The 21,479-nt window shown below is 40.7% G+C and overlaps 1 protein-coding gene across 1 annotated transcript; it reads right to left on the minus strand.

Moving 5' to 3' along the window:
- Positions 1-1,175: 1,175 nt before the first annotated feature.
- LOC117826328 (protein APCDD1-like) lies at positions 1,176-20,956 on the minus strand. The gene is made up of 5 exons (XM_034702306.1): positions 20,543-20,956; positions 13,244-13,427; positions 11,808-12,333; positions 3,923-4,244; positions 1,176-3,738 (listed from the first exon to the last, which is right to left on the minus strand). Exons 1-5 carry the CDS (start codon positions 20,580-20,582, stop codon positions 3,278-3,280), a joined length of 1,533 nt encoding a protein of 510 aa, XP_034558197.1. The 5' UTR covers positions 20,583-20,956; the 3' UTR covers positions 1,176-3,277.
- Positions 20,957-21,479: the final 523 nt, after the last annotated feature.

The raw sequence follows: 21,479 nt of genomic DNA on the forward strand, positions 1-21,479 counted from the left end.
CCTGCCAGCATTATATATTAGATACTTTGTCCCCCCCTTGTGTGAGGACAAAGTACAATATGAGCTAACCACATGTTTTAATTACTCGAATATTTCATCTATTCTGATTTGGCGCTCAGTCATGAGCTGCCAAGACTCAGAAACACGATTGTGTGCTGGTCAGCCTCTGATATCATGAGCTTGAGCACTCACACAGAGGTTTGGATCCCTTTAGAGTTCTATTGCTTTTATAAAGTAAAAAAATGAAGATATTTTTATACACTTTCGGATTTAATCAATCTAAAAATGGCGTCTGCGGCTCTGTGTTTTCAAGGTTTTTCACCCGATGTAATATGGTACATTTTTGGTACATTAGGCATTCTGTATGGTTTAATCTCCAGCGGTAATTTGGCCCCAGAGTTCCCTCTTTTTCAGCATGACGACTGAAACATGGAACCTTTTTTACAAGATGCTTATTTTCCCCAAAAGTGAAACCTGCAATCATTTCATTAAAGCATAGAGTAATATGATTCATTCCAACTCCTGCAGGATGGAGGAGCGTGGGAAAAGACCACTGGATACTTCTGTTTTTTTGCTTTTTGGCAGTAGAGAGAGAAAGTAGGAGAGAAATAACATGTTACATGCTTTGCTGCGACTGTGTGGCAACAGTGACACAAACTGAATATAATAAACGGACATTTGAGGAAACAGGAGCTTTGATTGGCTACATCAGGAATTTGAAAAACATTAACCAAACAACTTATATAATAGTGTTAACATATGCAGTGTGTTGTAAATAGAATCTTGTTCAGAGGCACAAAATACAAACTTGCAGATAAATTGTAAAACCTTTAAATGGTTAATAGTCTCGTACTAATATTGCACTTTTTCTAATCTGACCACTCCACGTTCTTTTACACTACAAGTGCCCGTCAGTATCCTCTAATTCCATTCATACTCTTCTGGATTCACCCTGGAAGCAAAACAGGGTTCAGTGCCTTGGCCAAGGTCTCTTCAGCATGTGTCCTATCGGAGCTGGGATCAAACCATCAACTTCCTGATTGAGAAACAACCCACTCTAGCAGTGAGCCACAGCCGCCCCATGACAAAAGATGAGATGAAAGTTCAGTATGTAGAAGATCCAAACCTGCCCGTCTGATGGTGGAACAGGAAGTGTTCATAAGAAGTCGAGATCAGAGAGTATTAAAGATTTAATCTTATACATGAATCCAGTTACAGACATTTCTTAGAGGTTTACTGTACACATGTTCTTTAGTTTGGGAACAAGATTCTGCACCAATGAAACAAACAGAGGTAAGATGATGATGTGCTTTCTCTAACATTGAACAGTTTTGGTTTCCAAACAGCTCCACGATCTAGAGGATGGTGTCATCATCCGGTGATGGCGAGAGGGAGAGTAATCCTAATCTTCTGTGGTATTTTAAAAATGGGCTTTTCAAGGGGCCACTGTATCTGAACAGGTAATATCTGAGACTTGTAATAACCAGAAGCTATCCTTTGTTACGATTACACCAAAGTCCAGTTATTCCTGTTAGACCGCTGACTCAAAACTGGAGGAACCCTGATCTGACATGAGTCCTCTGTATTTTCTGTCACATATTTATAGCACCAACTTTTATATTAGTAACTGCAGATGAGTATATTATTGTTATAACTGCCCAAACATCAGCGTGGAGCAAAAACTGAAGGTTTTTTGGTGCATCTGAAAAAGAATAGTAAAAAAGGGAGATGAGAATGTGGTAAAACCTAAACCTGGGGGGAACAAAGCCTGAATTTCTCTTTGAAGTCTGCTGGTTCAAAACTGTAGACCTTGAAACCCTTCACTGTTAATGTGGATCATTCACTATGGATATCAGTGACAGGATTTCATACATCTACACAGACATTTTCTCTCTGACACATTCTGATCCCTCGTGTAAATAAACCCATTACATTGAAAATGTTAAATCTATATGTTAGCAATACAAGGCAGACATGTTATTCATCCAGTATAAGGGTTATGATTTGTTAAATTCATGATCCAATTTAAATAATCTTGATTCATTTTAAACTTTCTCTTCAGATTTGACGGCCATGCCAGTGAATACATTCACATGGATTTGACTTTATGTAGAATCTGAAAATATAGTGAATTTCATTCAAATGAAGTTAACAGGGTATTGATTTAGAGGTTCTGAACGAGGCCTTTATGAGCGCATGTCTGGTTTTAGTTAAGAAAGGTGGAACATACCAATGTTATCCAGATTTAAGGAGCTCTCTTTAGCTGTGGATATACAGCTCTTTGGATAAGTAATAGTTGCAACTGCAGTCAGCGACACAAAGTCTCAAGCCTGTTTACCGTCAGCTCTGAGTGTTGTGAATAAACTGAATAAAACATGGACAGAACAACAGCTACCCAAGTGAAGCCAAAACTTTTGGAGCTCCCCCTGGTGACTGGAAATGGTATGACATCAGTCTAGTGGCTCCATCAGCCAGAGTGCTTCTACCCATGCTTTGCTCCAACAGTGCCCACTAAGGCAACATCTTGGTTTCACATCTCACAACATGAGGAGATGGTGGCGCATTGTTCATATTAATATACAGTCAATAGTTGCAAACAAACCAATGAGCCAACAGTTTGCAAAGCTGAAAGGCACTCAGACGGTGCATGGCTGCATGTAAACAGGAGTAGTGGTGGATAATCGGCAATAATCCAGGTGTAGTTTCTGAATCTGAGCGTGGCATCATTTCAAAGCAGGCTCAATTGGAACCAGTTTGGGTTTGTAAAGAAGATTGTAAGCAGCTGAAGTAGATGTATGTGGTAAGATAACAGGATAAGTCTAAATGTGGTAAAGATGATGTAACTGTTGATTCATACTTTAAAGAAATGTTAAAATCGTTCTTTAATAAAAGTGTTGTTGTTCCCTTTTACTGTAAACAGTGACACTTCTCCTCCAGCAGGGAGCTTCTTGTCGTCCTTTTGAAGTACCAAGAAATGACTTGATGGTTGTCGGTAAATACACTGTATAAAAACATACTCCCAGGTCCGTCTTATATATTGACATCTTTGTATATTTGTGGAAACACAGACGCGTCTGTCTTTGGTTCCACTTTAAAGTGCAGTTTCTGTGGTGCAGCATGGTCAGGTCTTTGGTAGTTAGAAGTCTTAAAGGCGTTAAAGGCACCAGATTTGTAATCCTCCTTCACGTCCCAGGAGGTTAAAGTTTTATCCTGTTGTTCACCCTGTTTTTTTTAAATCCACACTCGTCTTTTTGTAAAAAAAAGTTCAAAGTTCTCTTTAGCTTTTCCAGCAGAGAAGCAAACACGTGACGAATGCCAGGAGAGCCACTTTGACGTGTTCGTGGCCGCCTCGGTGCGATCCTGCGCAGTCATTGTGCTGCGTAAGTCTGTCACTGCCGTCCGCTCTGTTGGAGTCAGACATCTGGCTGTTAGCTGAACACTGTACCAGAGGCATCTGGTACGAGGTGGCCCGCCGCTCTTGCTGGTTTGGGCTGGAGCCGTCACTGGGACGCTGGCCGTTGTAGAGTAGATAGCGTCCGTGTGCGTCCTGCTCCATGCGGAATAGCTCGTACTCCGTGTGAGGCAGGCGGATGCCCAGTGCCACACAGCCATTTGTCACAGTGACGTCCTGTTCCACCCCGACCTGCCACGAGCCCTGAACCCCGCACTCGTTACCGTTGAAGACATTGAGGAGGGAGGTGGTGGCCAAGTCCATGGGAGTTACTCTCATGTGATTCACTAGAGGAAAAAAGACAACAATCATTAGCTCAGATCAGTTCTCGCGTTGCTTTTGAGTTCGCAAAAGTAACACAAGTGATTCTGTACATGGGGCACTTACTCTGCTAACTGAGCTAAATCAACACCCCTCTTTTGATGACTGACATCCACCTCTTAAGAAAGTTAAACAATATCATCCATTTACCTTTGAAGACAAACTCAGTCCCCCCCATGACTCGGGTGGAGTGGAGTCCTCGGCTGTAGCGCCCGCGGGCGTAGATGGTGAAGGTGGGGTGTTTGCAGACGGGGTCAGAGTAGTGGTAGTAGTGACCCTCCCAGGTGTGGTTTTTATCGTGGAAGATGAAGTGACGGGTGAGGAAGAGGACCTCGGGGCGAACCTCGCAGCGTTGACTCACCCACTGACCATACAGCCCGACGGTCAGGTCGGCCCGCGGCGGCAGGATGGGAGGGTGGAACTCGTCAGAGCGGAAGATGATGCGGCAGGCGATGCAGCCGTGGTCATGGTTCTGGGAAGAAATGGAAGCAGAATGTGATGATGATGAAGATATTTAAAGTTGTTTCTATTCAGAGTGTTACTTATAAACTTCTTAAACTGAAAAGAAGCCTCTCCTGAATGAGAAAACCCCCAGGAGAAGGAGGATCAACAGCTGGTGATGCCACAATTTGAGCAAAACTTTTTAAACAAGCTGTTGAGAGCAGCCTGTGGTGTCATCCTGGGATTACTCCAACACATGTTTTCATCACAATTTAAAACTTTGTTCATGATTACAATCCAAAAGTTTAACTTAATATTTGTTTTTAAAAATATGAAAAAGCACTTCTTTAATGTGCTCTGTTTCATGTATGCAACACATCTCAGGTCCTTCAACAGAATATTTGACTTTGAGTTACAGATTAAACTTAACAGGTAGAATGATTTCTTTAGTTATGTAGTTTGATAATAGCACAAGCACACTTTGCAGGTGAGGTATAAAAAAACAAACTTTGAAATGAGCCTTTACCAAGATAAAATCAGCGAGCTGTTGAGGCTTCATCGTTTAAAAACTTCTACTGAAGTTCCAGCGAAACTTTCTTGAATGAAAATGCAGTCATCCTGTATAAAATCTGTCAGTGCTGAAAGCTTTTTCGATCCATCATCTGTAAATTGCGTCATGAACTCCAAATAAAGGACCTCTGGCGACTGCTCAGAAGAGGAGGAGGAAAAACTATTTCCTTCAGTCTGAACCTCGGCCGTGCTGGACGCCAGATAAAGTTCCAACATTTTCTCAGAGTGATCGCATCGCTTCACTGTAAAACACAGATGTCTTACCGTGACAACAGGATGTCACACAGCGAGGTGCGAGGCCACCTTTCATTACACGCACAAACAACAGCAGGATGTCTTTTATTCAGCCTCATAAAATCTTACAAATTCTTGTTTTTCTAAATCTAACTGACCATTAATCATTCACAGCATGTTAGCAGAGTATCCTCAGACAGGACAGCTGTGATCTCTGGCAGGAGAAAAGCAGGAAGCAGTCGTACTGTGCTCGGCAAAACCTCTTCCAAAACGTCTGAAGGACTCCAGGGAGGTGCTGGACTTTTTGTTATTTGAGGGTGGTCAAAATGTAAGACACAAACTCCCCAACACAATCACTCTTTTCCCAGACAACACTCCGTCCTTGTGAGATTTATGGGAAGTACAAAAGAAAAGAAAAAGCAGAGAATGCTTAAAGCAGGGGGGGAAAAGCATTATCACTCCATCCTCCAGATGAGATAATCCCAGTGCAGCTCCATAACTGCCTCAGAGTGAGAGGTTAATGGGCCGACTGGAGCGAGGACTCCTGTGAATTCAGCTCTGTGTGCATGAGAGCATAGAGCACCATTTGTGCTTATGAGGGAGAATAAATACATGTAGCAGGGAAAGAGAAATAAATACAGTGTGCAGAGATTCAAATATGCATATATGTTTTAGCATATGTATATACGGGGTAACAAGAAAGCGGGCGGTATGAGGGAGAGTTTACGTGGCAGGTGTGGAGAACATGTTCCAGATCTGCAGGAACTTTGAGCTCATAAAACACACACAGCCAGACGGAGCCAGAAAAATAAATCCCCCAACCATGAATGTGTTCTCCATCCAAAGATGCTCATCGCTCAACTTTCCTGCTGCACCATCAAAGAAGCTTTGTGACAAAAGAGAAGCTTTACAACATGAATGATAAAATTCATCAGCCCCCCTAGTCTCCAACCTCAACTGTAGTGAGTAACTTTTAACAAAACCAGCATCTTCAACGACACTGAGGAGCGAATATGGAAAAGGCTGCATGCTCAGGTTGAAGCAATAGAATCATGTCTAATGAGAGTTATCAGGTAGAATTCAGTCATGAAGTCCAAATATAAATGTATAATAACCTTGTACAAATGAAAATTAAGTAAACTCCTCAGATGTTCAAAAAACACCTGACTGCCTTCACCTGGAGCTCAACATGAGCCAAGGCTCCACCCAGTGTTCAGTGAGGGAATTACATGCATGTACAAAACTGTTCTTTGGTGCATCATGCAAATATGAAATTAAAACCACCTTGGTAGAAGGTGTTGTGAACGTTAAGTGAACATATCACACACTGTGAATCTTTGCTGCAGAAGATTAACAGCAGTGTGTTTACCGCACTGCTGTTAATCCTCTGTAGCGATGGAGAGTTAAAGATAAAATAAATAACCTTTGAATGTATTCAAATATTCATGACAGTCTGATTTGCTTCTGTAGGTCATAAAGAGATTGAAGTATTAAGTATAGAGAAGCTTTTAAGGTATTTTTTTATGACTTCATTGGTTTTTTAATTACTCAAATTAGAGTTAAGAGGTGTGCCTTATATTTTTTAGAGCTGGAAGATTATTAGAAACGCATCTGAATGTGAGACAGTCAAAGAAAAGTCACAATCTCTGGATCTATAAGGCTCAAACAAATGATTCAATAAGCACTCTATGATCATGAAAGAACACTGAGGGCAGCATGAAAGTAGACTTTTGGCAGAGCTGTAAAAAATGTTTCCTATAGTTTTTCACAGATTTCCCTCAAACTGTAGCCTGACAGACAAAAACCAGGGTGAATAGTCCTATAGCTCTCCCTCTCTCTGTATTTGGAAGCTCATCGCTTTGAGCACACAGTACTAACTGAAGGAGACTCAGACGAGCGTGTAAACATTTTTATCAACACATGACTAGGACGGCTGGAATCTATGTTAAAGCTCAGAGATATTTTTGTGAGAAAATCAACCTGAGTGAGCGGCACCTCTCGTCCTAAGCAGAAATGACTCCCTGTTGTTCAGCAGATAAAAGTTGAATACGTTAGTTTATAATCACCACAGCTGAGTGTTGGAGCAGAGGTCAAATGTACACACACAAATACTTTAAAATGATTTGCAGGTCACAAATTAAATTTTGATTGTAGTTGTGACACCAAACTTATCTTTAACATTCAAAATAATGTTTACATCTTAGTTTATAGATTTTACTGCATGGGAGGAAAGTCAAAGACCTACAAGTGAACCATGAAAATCAAAGAAACACAGCCGGCTTTGTTTTAAAGGTTGTTTCTTTAAGAGACTGGAAGTTAAATAGTAATTAAATAAATAGTAAATTATAATATTTCTATGTTCACTGGAAAAATAAATGAATCAATCAAACGTTTAGCTCTGAAAGGATCAAGATGAAAAAGAACCACCTCTTAACCCAGTAGAATAAAGTAGTGCTGCTGGATCAACTTGTCTCAGTTTGTGTCAAACATGATCAGGTTCTCAGTAAAGCATTTATAATGAACTAACAATAACATCTGAATGTTCTGGAAGCTTAAACTGAAAAATACTCTCCCTCTAAAGGTGTATTTTGCCAAACAACAATTTTAAACCTGTATGAGCTTGCGCTGCAATAAATTTGTTGGCGTTTCAGGCTGGAAAAAAACATTTTAGAGCCTTACTGGAATCAAAGAAAAACAAGGAAATGAGGAAATGAGGAGGATATTACTGCCTTTCATTCACATAATTGACATTTATCCATTTTATTTTTTACAACCACGTTTGGCTGGTACTTTAGTCAGAACTGACGTGGAAATGAGGTAAGATCCAAACCACAGTAGATCAGGGAGAATCTGACTTTCACTTTGAATTTTTTAATATTTTAGGGTAACATTTTAAGAGAAGCAGAAGAGACCTCGTGATGATTTTATTGTAGAGCTAGACAACAAGATAACTTTCTGAGAATTTACAATAAGAGTCTTATCATAGACTGACCAGCTTCATGACTAAAGTCTAACTGAATCCTGAATGCCTGCATGCTCACTAAATAGTCCCAAAGCACAAACATTATAAAAACCAAACCCAGAAAAGTACAGCACAACATCACAAATGAGTCTCAGCATGAGTGATACTTTTAAAAACCTTAGAACCACAGAAACAGTTTACCAACAACAACAATATAAAAAACAGATCACTTCCTAACAAGGATCATTATCAAGCGGTCTAAACTCGGCCTCCATGACATCACAGCAAACTAGACGACTGAAAGAAACACAAGAAACAAACCTTTGGAAACAAAGTCTGCTGCTTTTCTCACCACTGAGATCCACCCAATAACCACAAATGAACATGCTGGCACCAGCAAGTGTTCTGGACTGGGACCAGCTTGGGGTAAAACGCTTAAGATTAATGGATTGGATCGTCACCCTGGCAATATAAAAGCCCTGAAAAGAAACTAGTACAACCTCAAGAGGTGGTTGATTTGGAGCTTTTTGTGTAGGAAGGAGTGAGGTATTTTCTACCACTGTTTCACAAAATATATAAAATTCAAATCTTAATTTAATATATGTGGAAAAGCTCGAGACCAGTGGTGCCTTAGACTGACCGAAGCTATAAAATGGCCAACTTGTACTGTATGATTTTCTGAATTGCCTTTAACACAAACACGTCTTATGATAGAAGCATACGACAGTGCTTAAAGGGGAGGTCAACTCAGATTATAGGGATTAAATATTACTTCACTGAATGGTGTTTTATCTTTGTTAAGCTAAATTAATACAGAGTGAAATCAGCATTATATCGATTTTTATTTAATGAGTGGCTGTACTAGAAGCTGTAAATACAGCTTACTTATGTAAGTACACAACCAGATGACATAACACAAGCATTCATATGGAGTCGTACCTCTGGCCAGTTAAAAAAGCAAAAGGGAAATTTCATCAATTTTATACCCCAGAGCCTCTCAGGTAACACTGTATGTGTCAAACAGTTATAAAAAAGAAGCTTATGAAAACAGTTCCCCCAAAATCCACTCTATGATAAGCTCCATTTTGGTCTCCACCATCTGCTCAGGGAAATTTTCAACAAAGCTAGTAATGCTGCTCTAGATTCACGACTAGTCATCAAATATTGATGTGAGGTTCATTTGATCAAGCAGACAGATCCTTTATTACTGCAATTTGCAAAGTGAAAGAATGTAGATGGCACTTTTTTAAGGACCAAAAACTCTGAAGTTCTATAAAACCAAAACAAAGAACTGAAAGACAACAAATAACTCCATGGAGTTGAAGGGAAAGGCAGAGCTAGACAATAGCTCTTTGAGTTTCTTAATAAGAGAAGGATGCTGCAGGATGTCCTCCAAAACTTGCTTTTTAATGTTCACGAGCCAAAGAGCCCACTGTGAACAGTTTAAACTGGAACAACTCTCAAGGAGAAACAGTCCCTATAAAGAGCACCTTCTGTGTGTTACTCCCAGTAACCAGGGGCACTTTCTCTTGAAAGAGTTGAATCATTTGAACGTAATGTTTTACTGCAGATCAACCAAAACTGAATTCACTGTATTTATATGAAGGTGGCAGCAGATATGTATGTTTAAGAGGGAAACAAAATATCCTCACAGCATGATATTGCTACAAAAGTTAGATCGTTTTTATGACCTGTACCTTTAAGGGCAGCTGTCATCACATTCAAGTGTTGTTTGTAACTTTGGAAGTGCAAAGTTTGTCAAACATCCGCCTTTCTTTCAGTCCAGAACAATACTGAGGCGAGCACATGTAACACTTTGATTTGAGCCTCAGGCATGCGTGAAATCAGACCTGGTATGTGCTCTCTGGAATAATTCATACGGCCGCATGAATCCGAATTCTAGGAATACCACATGTTGATCGCTCCCAGAGATAGGCCGGGTTTCACATTGCTGCGGGCCAGAGGGGCTTTAAGAGAGCAGCTCTGGTCATTAAAACGACACAGGGGAGATGTCAGATCACAGCTCCTCACTCCAACCTCTGTTTACTTTCTGATCAGCAACACCGAGCCCCATCATCCCCACACACATGGATGTTTATTTAGACAGCAGACCAGAGCGGGATTTCATTGTAATCTCTGTGGAGGGTGACAGTGAAAACATCACTCTAGGGTTTCACTCCACGGGGAAGCTGCTGCTCAGCAGTGTAAATAAAGAAATTACATCTGTAAGCTCAGCGGAGGAGAGAAAGGCCTCTTTCTTAACGCTAGATTTAAGAGATGAAATCAGTGTGTACACAGCGTCAGGTTTCTACAAGTGCAAATGTTTAGGGTACAAAGGGCAAGATTGTTGGCATACACACTGATCCTAAATCAGATTAAGATTAAACCGTGATTAAACAGCTTGATGGCTGTTTGTTGCATCTTACAGGTGGAGTGTGGTGTCTCTAAATATTTTAGATTATATCAAAAGTCCTTCTAGAGAATTACAATAACTCAACAGTTCAGCATTTATTGAGTGTTCAGCATTTAAATATTCCTTTCTAATCAATCCACCTTCACCAACCCCTCATGAACAACACGTTAAGTCTTTATTTTGAATACTGTCTGACCCAGGTCTCTTCACAGCCTTGTGTGGGATATGCTTCAGATAAAGTCTCATACTGCTCTTACAGTCAGGTCATGCTGTTTTTACTGTGTGGTCTTTGGCCGTACAGAGGGTCGACATCTTGGTGGTTGACTTCAGCAGAGGTCCAGCAGAGAGCTTAATGCTCAGAGCACAAAACAAAACCTAACCCCCCTCCTTGTCGTGCATTCCAACTCACGAACACTGGATTCAGAGCTCTGAGAAATTCTCATCCTGGATGTAACACAACGCCCCCTACAGGTAAGTCTGTCTGCATGCCTCCGAAGTCAAAAGTGATAAAACCTCAAAGTCACACAGGGCTTCTGATGTTGCCAGCTGTGGTTCAGCCAAAGGTTCCTCATCTGTGTGTTGCTTTTGTTTACAGTCTGACGTGCAACTTGAGAAACATGATAAATTTGGTAGGGACAGAAGTCTAAGAGCAAAGCTAAATTTCATAGCATTTTTTTTAAACTTTCTAGAACTTTTACTCCAAATTAGGAATGTGATTCATGCATTGTCTCTAGAGGAAATGTTTGATCTCTGAGGACTACAACATTTTAAACAACATATTCAGGTGATCCCGACAGCAGCCCGATTCAATTAGCGGCCCGCGGGCCACATGCAGCCCGAAAGCAACCCTCCAATGGCCCGAAAGCAACTGCCGAGTGATCGTGACTTGGGTCCGGCAAGAAAAACATCTTTTACGCAAGGTAACACTGACAAGTGCTGCTCTTTTATTGTGTTTATGCCCTTTTGGATGTGGTAATACTTTAATAAACATCCAGTGTGTTTGTTATCTAATCTATTTGCTTTTCTTGTAAATGGTTAACTTTGCTCACTGTCTGCTAAAAATGTCCAACCTTGCTCATGTCCTTAGTCTGAAAATCCGGCCAACCAAACATTTAATTGAATAGCCCTGCCTTATAGTAATGAGTAATGAGTCAGTCCCAAACACAGTCTTCCATGGGGCCACTATGCTACCTTAAAAAGTAAAAGCTAATACTGTTAAAAAGTGTAAACTTTTTTGTACATTTTTTTTTTCTAACTTGAATTCCACCTCATGTAATCTCCTTTCTATCCCTCAGAGTCATCTTCTGATCCCTGGGAGGGGAACTCATAATCCACTGAATTATATCAGCTCTAGTGGCTCCACCACCACATTTCCCATCATCCCTCTAACTGAGTGAGGATCATGAGGGACTTACCTTGGCGTTTTGCAGGGCGGTCTGGTAGCTGGACGGCTTGTAGTACAGCCTCTGGGACGGCTCCGTGTGAATGTCTCCCAGAAACAGCTCCTCCACCAGGTGGTCCAGGTTGTGATGCAGGTACTGCTTCTCCACCCTCAGCAGCTGCAGCTCATGCATTGCAAAGTTCAGCTCTCTGGAGCAGTCGTAGCCACCCTCCTCGCTCCACAGCTCATGGATCACATTGGGCTCCCAGGGGCCCTTCACTGCTCCTTTGCAGCTGCGGTTGAGCCTTTGGCTCAGCTCTTTGGCCACCGTGGCTGTGTGACAAACCATCTGGACGCGGTGGAGGTGGTACTCTGCCTCTGTGCCCCCTCGGATGATCCAAGAGGCCTGACGGAGGCGCAGACGACCCCGGATCACCAGCGTGTAGCTGGGTCTGGTGCAGTGGTTGTCCTCATAGTAGAACTGGTGAGCCTGGAAGGTGTTGTTGGAGTAGAAAACGTAGGAGCGTGTCAGGAACTCAGGGCCTGGTCTCACCTCACAGCTGTGACAGAGAACAGAAGAAGTTCAAAGTCTAAACCATGCATGTTTGTGCAGAAAACTTTGGTTTTCATTAGGTCCAGAGTGTTTGTGTGTGCAGGAAGCCCTTCTTTACTTCTGTTGCTTTTGCTTTGCCTGCTGTGTATTTCTCTTTGAAGGGCTTCCTGATGTCTTTAATCACAAGTGCATGTTCTTCAATAACACGTGCACGAACAAATCTCTTATGCAGAACATTGGCTTTCTGAAGGGAGTGCAGGTTGACTTTTCATTTGAGCCTACTTTAATCCTCTGGCTTAAGGTGGCTTCAGAACAATTCTATGGGTATTCATAGACTTAACATCACCTTAGACCAAACTACAAGATTAGCCCTTTTCTTTAAAAGAAAAAACTACATTTAAACAAATGGGCTCCTCTAAGGAAGGCAAAGAAAAATAAACATTGATTAGAAGAGATTAAATATCTCCGTTTTCCATTACTATAAACTTTTGATCCACTTCTTTCAGAGTGAGAGTTAAGTTAACCAAGCAGAGGATGGCGTTTTGTTACATTTAAGGAAGCAGTGAAATTCAAGATTAATGATTTCGAACGCTGCAGTTTTTAATGTTTTTCTGGGAACAGAAGACCAAAATCTGACAGAAATATCGTGCTGAACCCAGCCTGCATTTGATCACCAACAAGACACGATGACCATGAAAAACCACAACTGCATGGACGAAAGACTTCAATAACTTTGAAACAGATTGTGCTGACTGAAAGATGGAATATTAAGTTTCCTTGTATTCTAAAATGCATGTATTTGCACTTCCTCTTCAGCTTTATTTTGCAGTTTGGTGTACATGAATTGGACTTTTGTGGTGTCTTCCTCTAAAAACCATGCACAGGAAAGATAAAACCATCAGCCTGTATTTGTTTACCTGGTGGAGACCCAGTGGCCCTCCACGTTTGGAGGCATCTGCACGGTGATTCTGGCTCCATTGTGAAGGTGCTTCAACATGTGCTGGCACTGAGAGTCCTTGACCAGTCGGCCGAAGGTTTTCTCCAGGGAGAGACGGCTGGACAGACCATCCGAGTAATGGAGAGACGAACCTTCAGCCCAGCCTGCAGAAATAAAAAGATAGACACCAAAGGTTCAGAGGAGCTCAGGTTAGACTTGACCATAGCTGTGTCCTTTCTTTCTGGAATATTTGAGGATTTTTTTACATTTTGCATTCAAATTATGTTATGAATGTTTGACGGGGTGGATGTTTATTTTCATATCTTTCATGTGAGTTTTGGGGGTTTAAGCACTAAGTAGATACTTTAAGTGAAATTTTAGTGAAGTTTCAAGGCACAGATTTTAGCTTCAATGAAATTGAGTTGTTCAGTAAACCACGAAAAAATAACTTTACTCTAACAGCGTTTTTCTTTCAGATCTTTTCATCCCCATAAAAAAAGAGCACAAAAGCTTTTAGGGAAAGCAATAAGGAAGTTAATTAGACGAAGATCAAAAAGGGAAAGAAGTTATCTTGTTAGTTTGAAGTTTCCCTCTCATGTTTTCACTCTGCTTATTCAATCATCCAGACCTCTTTGAAGTGCTTACAGGCTTTTATTGAGTCATTTTAACTCATGTCATCACCTAGGGATTACAGGGCTTTATCGCTGACCTGCAACACCTGGTCTGAGTGGAGTTTTTACGGGTTGATATTAGCTGAACATGTGATGAAAAATCAAAACTTAGATGTTCAAGTTAAAGAACTGATCGTTGCCTTTCTGCTTCCTCTGCAAACACTGAAGCAAACCCTGAAATCGAGCTGCAAACAAAGATAAAAGGACATGAGCAGTATTGACATTTGAAATCTCCAAGTTCCCACCCTGTACGCAAACCCTTGCTGCACCATATGAAGCAACAATACTTTCAACAATCGTCTGAGCTTAAGGGGATAAAATATCGGAAATGAAAGCATTTTCGAAGCCTGCAGCCAAATAAAAGGCCTTGAAGCTCACATTCCAGCAGGGATTTAATCAAAATAAGACTCCAATATCATCACAATCTACCTTGAAATATGAAGACTTTGCTGTAAATTCTTTCTATCTGACCCGACTTGCCATGCAATATCGTTTAACGCCTTGGAATGCCGCTGTGGTCGTCTGTGTGCTTTTAATGTGAAACCAATAACACACAAAGGGAGGAGCAGGAGAACCTGATTAAAAGAAAGCAAAAGCTACATGAAGAACAAAGGTTTGTCCAGTTGTTTTACACCCGAGAGTTAGCTACGTGTGTAAATTGTGTGTAAATCAGCACATCCCAGCTCTGCTCAGCGGAAACACTGGACAGTGAGAAGACCTGATCTCCAGACTCAGCTGGTGGCATTAGTAACGCCGCTCTGCTGGCTGGAGCCGCGTTCAAAATGAAAGAGGACGCTTCACAGTTTGCTTTATGTAACGTGTGAATGTGTGAGAGTGTGTGTGTGGGTGTGTGTGCACCTGCAATCTGGCCAGAACCAAAGCAAAGAGTCTGTGTGGCTGCATAAACATGTTTTTACAATGATTAAGATGAAAGTACCGGACTGTGTGTGTTAAGTGTGAGTGTGTACATTTTAAAAGGAGACCTGCTGAGATGTTTAATGCAAACACACGTTTCCCCTCACTGAGGTTTCCGTTGTTTAAATAGAACCTCAGGTTTAATAGCAGGTGGATTTCAGGGTAGGGCACCGACACACACACACACACACACACACACACACACACACACACACACACACACACACACACACACACACACACACACACACACACACACACACACACACACACACACACACACACACACACACACACACACACACACACACACACACACACACACACACACACACACACACACACAGGCGCCATATTTTCCTGCTGTTGCAATAGACCAGAACCAGACAATCGACAGCTCACTAAAGAAACAGCCTTTATTTGTTCCATAGTACATATTCACAGGGAGTTTTTAATGTCACTGTTAACAGTAAGCAGGTTGTACGGGTCAAGATCAAGGAGATAAAAGTTACAGCTTTGTCCACAGGGGGCGCCAAAATCAACAAATACTGAAAGTTCCTCTCAGGAGCTTTAATGTGAAATATATTCATCAGTGTTTCTCAATGCTTCCAATGTCCTTAAATCTCCTGTTTTATTCACAACCCAAATATATTTAATTCACTCTGGCAGTGGAATAAAGAAAACTTTTTTTATGTGAACAAAACAAAAAAATGAACTCATGTTTGGCCTTAAATCCATGATCAAAGACAGGGCCTGAAATTTGGGAAAAAAACTTGATTTGAATTTCAACTTCACGGCCAAACACAAATCTCCCTGTGGTGCTTCCTTTTGTCCAAACTTTTTCATGTCTATTATTTTTATTCAACAGAGTTTAGTCTGGACTTTTGAAAAACAAATTTAAGAGAACAGTCATTTTGTTGATTCAGCAGATGTTCTGGAGAACTTTAACTTTGCAAACCTGTCACTCAAAGCTGTTTTCCCAATGACATTTATAATTATTTAGGTACATTTGATATACAGCCTCACACCAAACACTGAAAAGTGAATCAAGCAAAAACAGAAATAGGGAAACTAGATTCTTAGACACAATCTAATGAGGAGTGATGAAGACACAAAGGGAGTTAGATTCATTTTTTAAGACAAAGGTGAATTTGTGTCAAAAAGAGAAAGCTCAGTGCTCCAGCAGACACCAGAGATGCTCAACAATGACTGTCCGGGTATGACTTCAACACCACAGTCAAGTTGATGGTGAATTACCTCCAAGTATTCAGCTGAAGCTTTCCATGAATTCTGAGTAATGTATGCCTGTAACAACCATGATTATGAATGAATATCGGTAGAAATACTTGCAGTATTTTAGGGATTCAGTCAGCAAATGCTACTGTTTCTCAGCTCTCAAGTAAATCTGGAGCTTTCCACTTGTTCCTCTCTGAAAACAGTGTGTAATGTGGTAAAGGAAAGCAGATTTGTTCTCTAATCTGGGACTAAACTGCATCAAATTAAAGAAAATCACTTGTCTGGCATGTGCATTACTTTGTGGTTTTGGCAAACAGGTGAGGGTGAATTATGTTGTTGATACCTGATGTTTAACTATGCTGCAGCAACACACCTGATACAGAGTCAGCTTCTTCAAATTGAAGACTTTTTAAACATGAGCTTCATTTAAAGCCATTATAAACACAGTTACAGACTCTTTTATAAAGTTTATCCCTTCAAACAAGAACACCAAATCGAAAACAGGCTTACATGGAAATAAACGAGGGGATGATTAAACAGATTTTATGTGTAGCTTGTTTGCTTGAGCAGTTTTTAAGAGGAGGAGTCAAATCGTATTGAGTTTGTTTCTGTCTTTAAAAATCTGAGCTTTCATTAAAACAATCAGAGCTGGACTCAAACCCTCTCCTGTCCCTCATCGCTGCATTCCCAAACTGCTGCTCTCTATCTAAATCAAAGCACCCACAAAACTCTCCGAGCCCTGAACCACACAAAACATTTCCAGTTGGCCCGCTCCCACCAGTGAGGTCACAGCACTGGGACCCCAGACGAGCTGAGAGGCTCCACATCGTTCATGGGAAGAGGAAAATCCAGAAGTGCTGGAGCAGATCGGACAAAGGACTGTTCTTTGAGTTATCTTTACATGTGGCAGTGAACGTGTGGACTTTAGGGGGGAGTGAAATCCATACAACACTTTAGCCTTGACTTCAAGCTACATCTAAAAGGTGAGATGTAAATACAGCAGTACAGGAAAGTGCTGCTACTTGAGTGTTCTGGGAGACTTTTAGCTCTACTTGACCAGAGGTAAATATTTTACTTTTTGTTATTCAATACATTTTTATCCAACAGTTATTAGTATGTTAGTTTACATAGATTAGAATAGTAATTTGACTTGAAAATGAACAGTGTCCTCCATCTTACTTATGCACTCCTCAGCCTCATCTGTGAGACACGAAAAAAATCGCTCACATCAATCAATCAATCAATCAATCAATCAATCTTTATTTGTACAGCGCCAAATCACAACAAACTTTATCGCTCAACGCTTTTACAAACATAGCAGGTCTATCCCACTCTATGTCAAACCTGTTATCACATCCCTCTTAACATCTCAGATCGCATCCAGGACTCGTTGATTTTAGTAGCTAAGTCACCACTCATCAAGGCAAGATTTTTGCAGAACATCCAGATTTTGAAAGTGTTCAATACTTTGTATCTTTATTTTTGAGTTAGGCTTGTATCTGGCGAGCAGTGGTAGACAGTAACAAAGTAAATTTACTTGAGTAATGCGAGCTAGCAATGCTACTGATGCTGTAAGCATCCAATTCATCATCCTCTCAATAGGGAGCAAGTCTGTTTTAAGGTTAGTTCTTCAGCTTTTAAAGCAGCATGATAACTGCTTTTCACACTGACAAGTTAATAACTGTTGTATGAAAAACATTGTGCTGAGAGGATAATGTATGGGAGTTTGTTTGAAAATCGCCAGGAGCTCAAAAACACGTGTGCCTGGTTTAGCATCATAGCCACGTCCCTTTTATCAGGGCATTTTACTGTAAGCATGGTAGCCACAGGGGACAGGTCAGGGCATCACTGACTTCATGAAGATTAATCTTCCAGGAACCAGGAGTGGTTATGTGATTTATTTTATGTATCTATTGAGTGGAGGTAGAGATGTTCTACTGGATCAATGAAAAGATGACCTGCTCAGCCGGACTTTCTAACCTATCCTCAGAGGACCATGCATGTCTTGTTCATAAAAAATACCCCAGCAAAATCGGTAAAATTGAAATGTAAACGTCACCAATTTCATGTCAAACCCCAGTTGATAAAGACCATGTGATTTATAGTAATTGAACAGCTAAATAGACTTTGTCAAGGGTCCATTTTTGTATCAACGTTCTCCCACAGGAGTGAAGACATTCTCCTGAAGCTGTGTTGATGTTTTAGAAAGCCTTCAACTTCTGGCACCATCAGTGAACGAACCACCACAGAGACTCTGCTCACACGTAGGTGGAACGTGTCGGGCTGCATGATGATTAGCATCATTTGTCTTTCCTCCCTCTGTTGGTTTGTCTGAACTCGTGACCTCCTTCTTTTCTTCTTGCTGCAGTTTGTTAAGAATTTGTTGGCAGGATTTATCGGAGTGTTTCCCTTGATATGAAATTATTTTGCACATTATTTCATCAATTTTTCTACAATAACAGCTACTTACTGCTTGGCTTCTTCAGTGATATAAAGACCCAAAGTGTCCCATGTTGACAGGGGAGTGTGTGGGAGTTTTATTTCTTGTGTTGAGATTTTACACATCACCCAGCAAGGCCTTATTTATCGCTCATTTAACACTATTCTTCTCCAAGTTCTGTGAAGCGATCCTGCAGAAAATGTAACTGTTGAATTACAATTTCCTAGAGCATGTCAAGGCTCAATATGAGCCACGTTTAAAATGTTCAGTGATAAAATCTTTGTTTATTTGGTATTTGTCTAAAGTGTCAGACCTTTCTTTTTCAAGATCTCACATTTCATTACTAATGTCAGCTTCATGAATGCAATATCACTGGAGTTCCTCTTTATTACTGTGATCAATAAGCTCAATTGGATTTTCACACAGTGTTTTGTCAATAGTTCTACACTTTGTCCCATCACATGCTGGTGATGATGAAACTTTTTAGAAAAGGCAAAAAAAACTATGCACATGAAGAGTTGCAGGATGTGCAATAACTTAAACTCTTCAGTTTAGGAGATGGAGTACAAATGATATCACTGGTGTGTGTTTTTCACTGTTTCAGAGTAGCAAAAAAAAAAAACAGTTTAAATTAACAAAACATGTACTGCAAGTAATTCAAGGAGAAGAAAAAAGTCCTCAAGTTTTAAAACAACAAATCTTTTAAGCCACCAAGAAAGTCATCATCCCTACAAAGACATACTGAAGAAAAACAAACAGCAGGAGCATCAATAAAAGGGCATGTGCCCTTGCTCAATAAATCTCAGCCTTTCTTACCCTCAGGTGCATAAACTCTACTTGTTGCTGGTTCGGCTCCCAATCATGACCTTTTGCTGCATGTCTTACCCTTCTATCTACTCCACACATGTCCTGTCTTTCTATTCAGCTGTCCTACCCAATACATTACAAAGAAGTCCTAAAACGAACTTTAAAAAACGTCACTTTATAAGCTTTAAAAATGTAAAAAGAAAAACAGTAATCTTATCAGTACTGACCATCAGGAGGAGGTCATTATTGCTCATCAGTATAGGCTTAAAAAAACATGTCATGCATCCCATGTTTGCTCATCTTCTTGCTGTTATAGAAAATGCTGATTATTTACAGACAGTAAAACTTGAGAGCTTTTGAGGCTCAGCTGGGATCTTGTTGGATTCTTAATCAGTAAAAAGGTGAAGTTTAAGCAGCTGCTTTGAGTCCTCTTTAAATTTCATTGTTTAATTTGAGGTCTGCTGAGGTTTTCTCTCCTCTGTAAATTCACATCACATACTAATCCAGGCTGACAGCACTTTTTCATTGACACTGTGAAAGACTGCAATAACACACCACCTAATTGAACGTTAGATTCACTTTAACACACTTAAGAGTATATCAGCTCCAAAATATCATCCTATTCAAACCCGCTCATTTGAAGTCAAAGCCAAATGTTTCCTTCAACTGTCACTGACAACAGATGGATCGGGTCAACTGCAGTCCCATAATCCTTTGCTGCTCAGACAGGGGTTTCAGCAGGAATGGATATTTTTAAGTGGCTCTTAACTCTTAAAGCACTTTCATCTGTCCAGCAGCCCCGGGGAAGATTTTTATTGGCCTTTAGCCTTCCAATATGTTCATCACCGGGGCATGAGGGACAACTTAGCAGAACATATTGTCGTTAATATGAACTCTGGTAGACATAGGGACAAACACACACACAGGCATGATGGTGTACAGGTGTGTAGAGGGAGGAGAGGCATGTCAGGTTCCCATTAAAGATATAATCTTCACTTGCAAGTAGAAAACATCAAAGGTCTGATATAATTTTAAAAACTATAACACAATTTGGAGGTTATTATGTTATGAAGGTGAGAAATAAACTGTGTGCCACAAAGCTTCATTCGTAGACTGGATGGACATTTTGTTTACCACGCACACGTGGATTAAAACAAACCCAGAATCCCTCAAACCTCCTCTCTTGCTGCACTACAAGGATAAAACTTACCCAACAAAGCGATGAGGATCAGTGCAGATTTCGGCCCCATTCCGCTCTTCAGCTGGGACTGACGAGCTTCACTGGACACACTGAAGAGTTCAGCTTCTCCTTTACGCAGCGTCCTTATTTCTTCCGATACTAATCCTCACATTGTGAATCCAAAGCGTGGAGCAAACACTTATCTGATGTCCGAGCATCATATGTTTCACAACTCCGGGTCTCTACCGATAATAACACCCCGTGTACCTGACTTCCAAGACAAAGAATCACATCAACAAGACGAGGGAAAGTCCCGGCACCTCTGAGCTGCACGCTGTTGGAGTTGAGAGTTGCCGTTCAGACGGGACTGCTCGGAATTGCTTTTACGCGCGTTCCCCGTGCGTGGAGGAGTGTAAGTACGTCTGCTCACAAACTGGACTCCCCCGCCTCTGCACACACTTTATGGGCGTGGAGTGTGCTGAAGTTTGATCCAGTTGGATGCACACTGTAAAAAAAGGAAAAAAATAAAGGCCATGTGTGCAAGGTGTAATGGTCAGCTGTTCACAGGTGATGATTTTAACTGATTTAACTTCACTGTTTCTGTTCGTGAACTTGCAAAAGAAGCATTTTACGTCTCAGAATAACAAAATAAATGCATCTTTAACATTTTTCACCCTCCCACCTCAATACAGTGAGGCTTTACGAGCAACAGCTCTAATCCCTAAATTGACCTGAACCACAAAAAACCCCTGCATTACTTTTTACACAGTTCTCATCAGAGAGCCTGACTTGATTGAAGACATTTTTTTTGTTTGCAGTAAAACACCTTACTTTTTCAGACCCTTCATAATGGTGAAGTTTTCTTTGCTCTTATAAGAATAATTACTTCCCAACCTGACATGACCTGAAAAATAAGAATCCAGGGTTCAGGTTAATTCTGCAAAGACCAGATTATCTAAGGTCCTTT

The sequence above is a fragment of the Notolabrus celidotus genome, chromosome 15, assembly GCF_009762535.1.
Source record: "Notolabrus celidotus isolate fNotCel1 chromosome 15, fNotCel1.pri, whole genome shotgun sequence".
Taxonomy (NCBI): domain Eukaryota; kingdom Metazoa; phylum Chordata; class Actinopteri; order Labriformes; family Labridae; genus Notolabrus; species Notolabrus celidotus.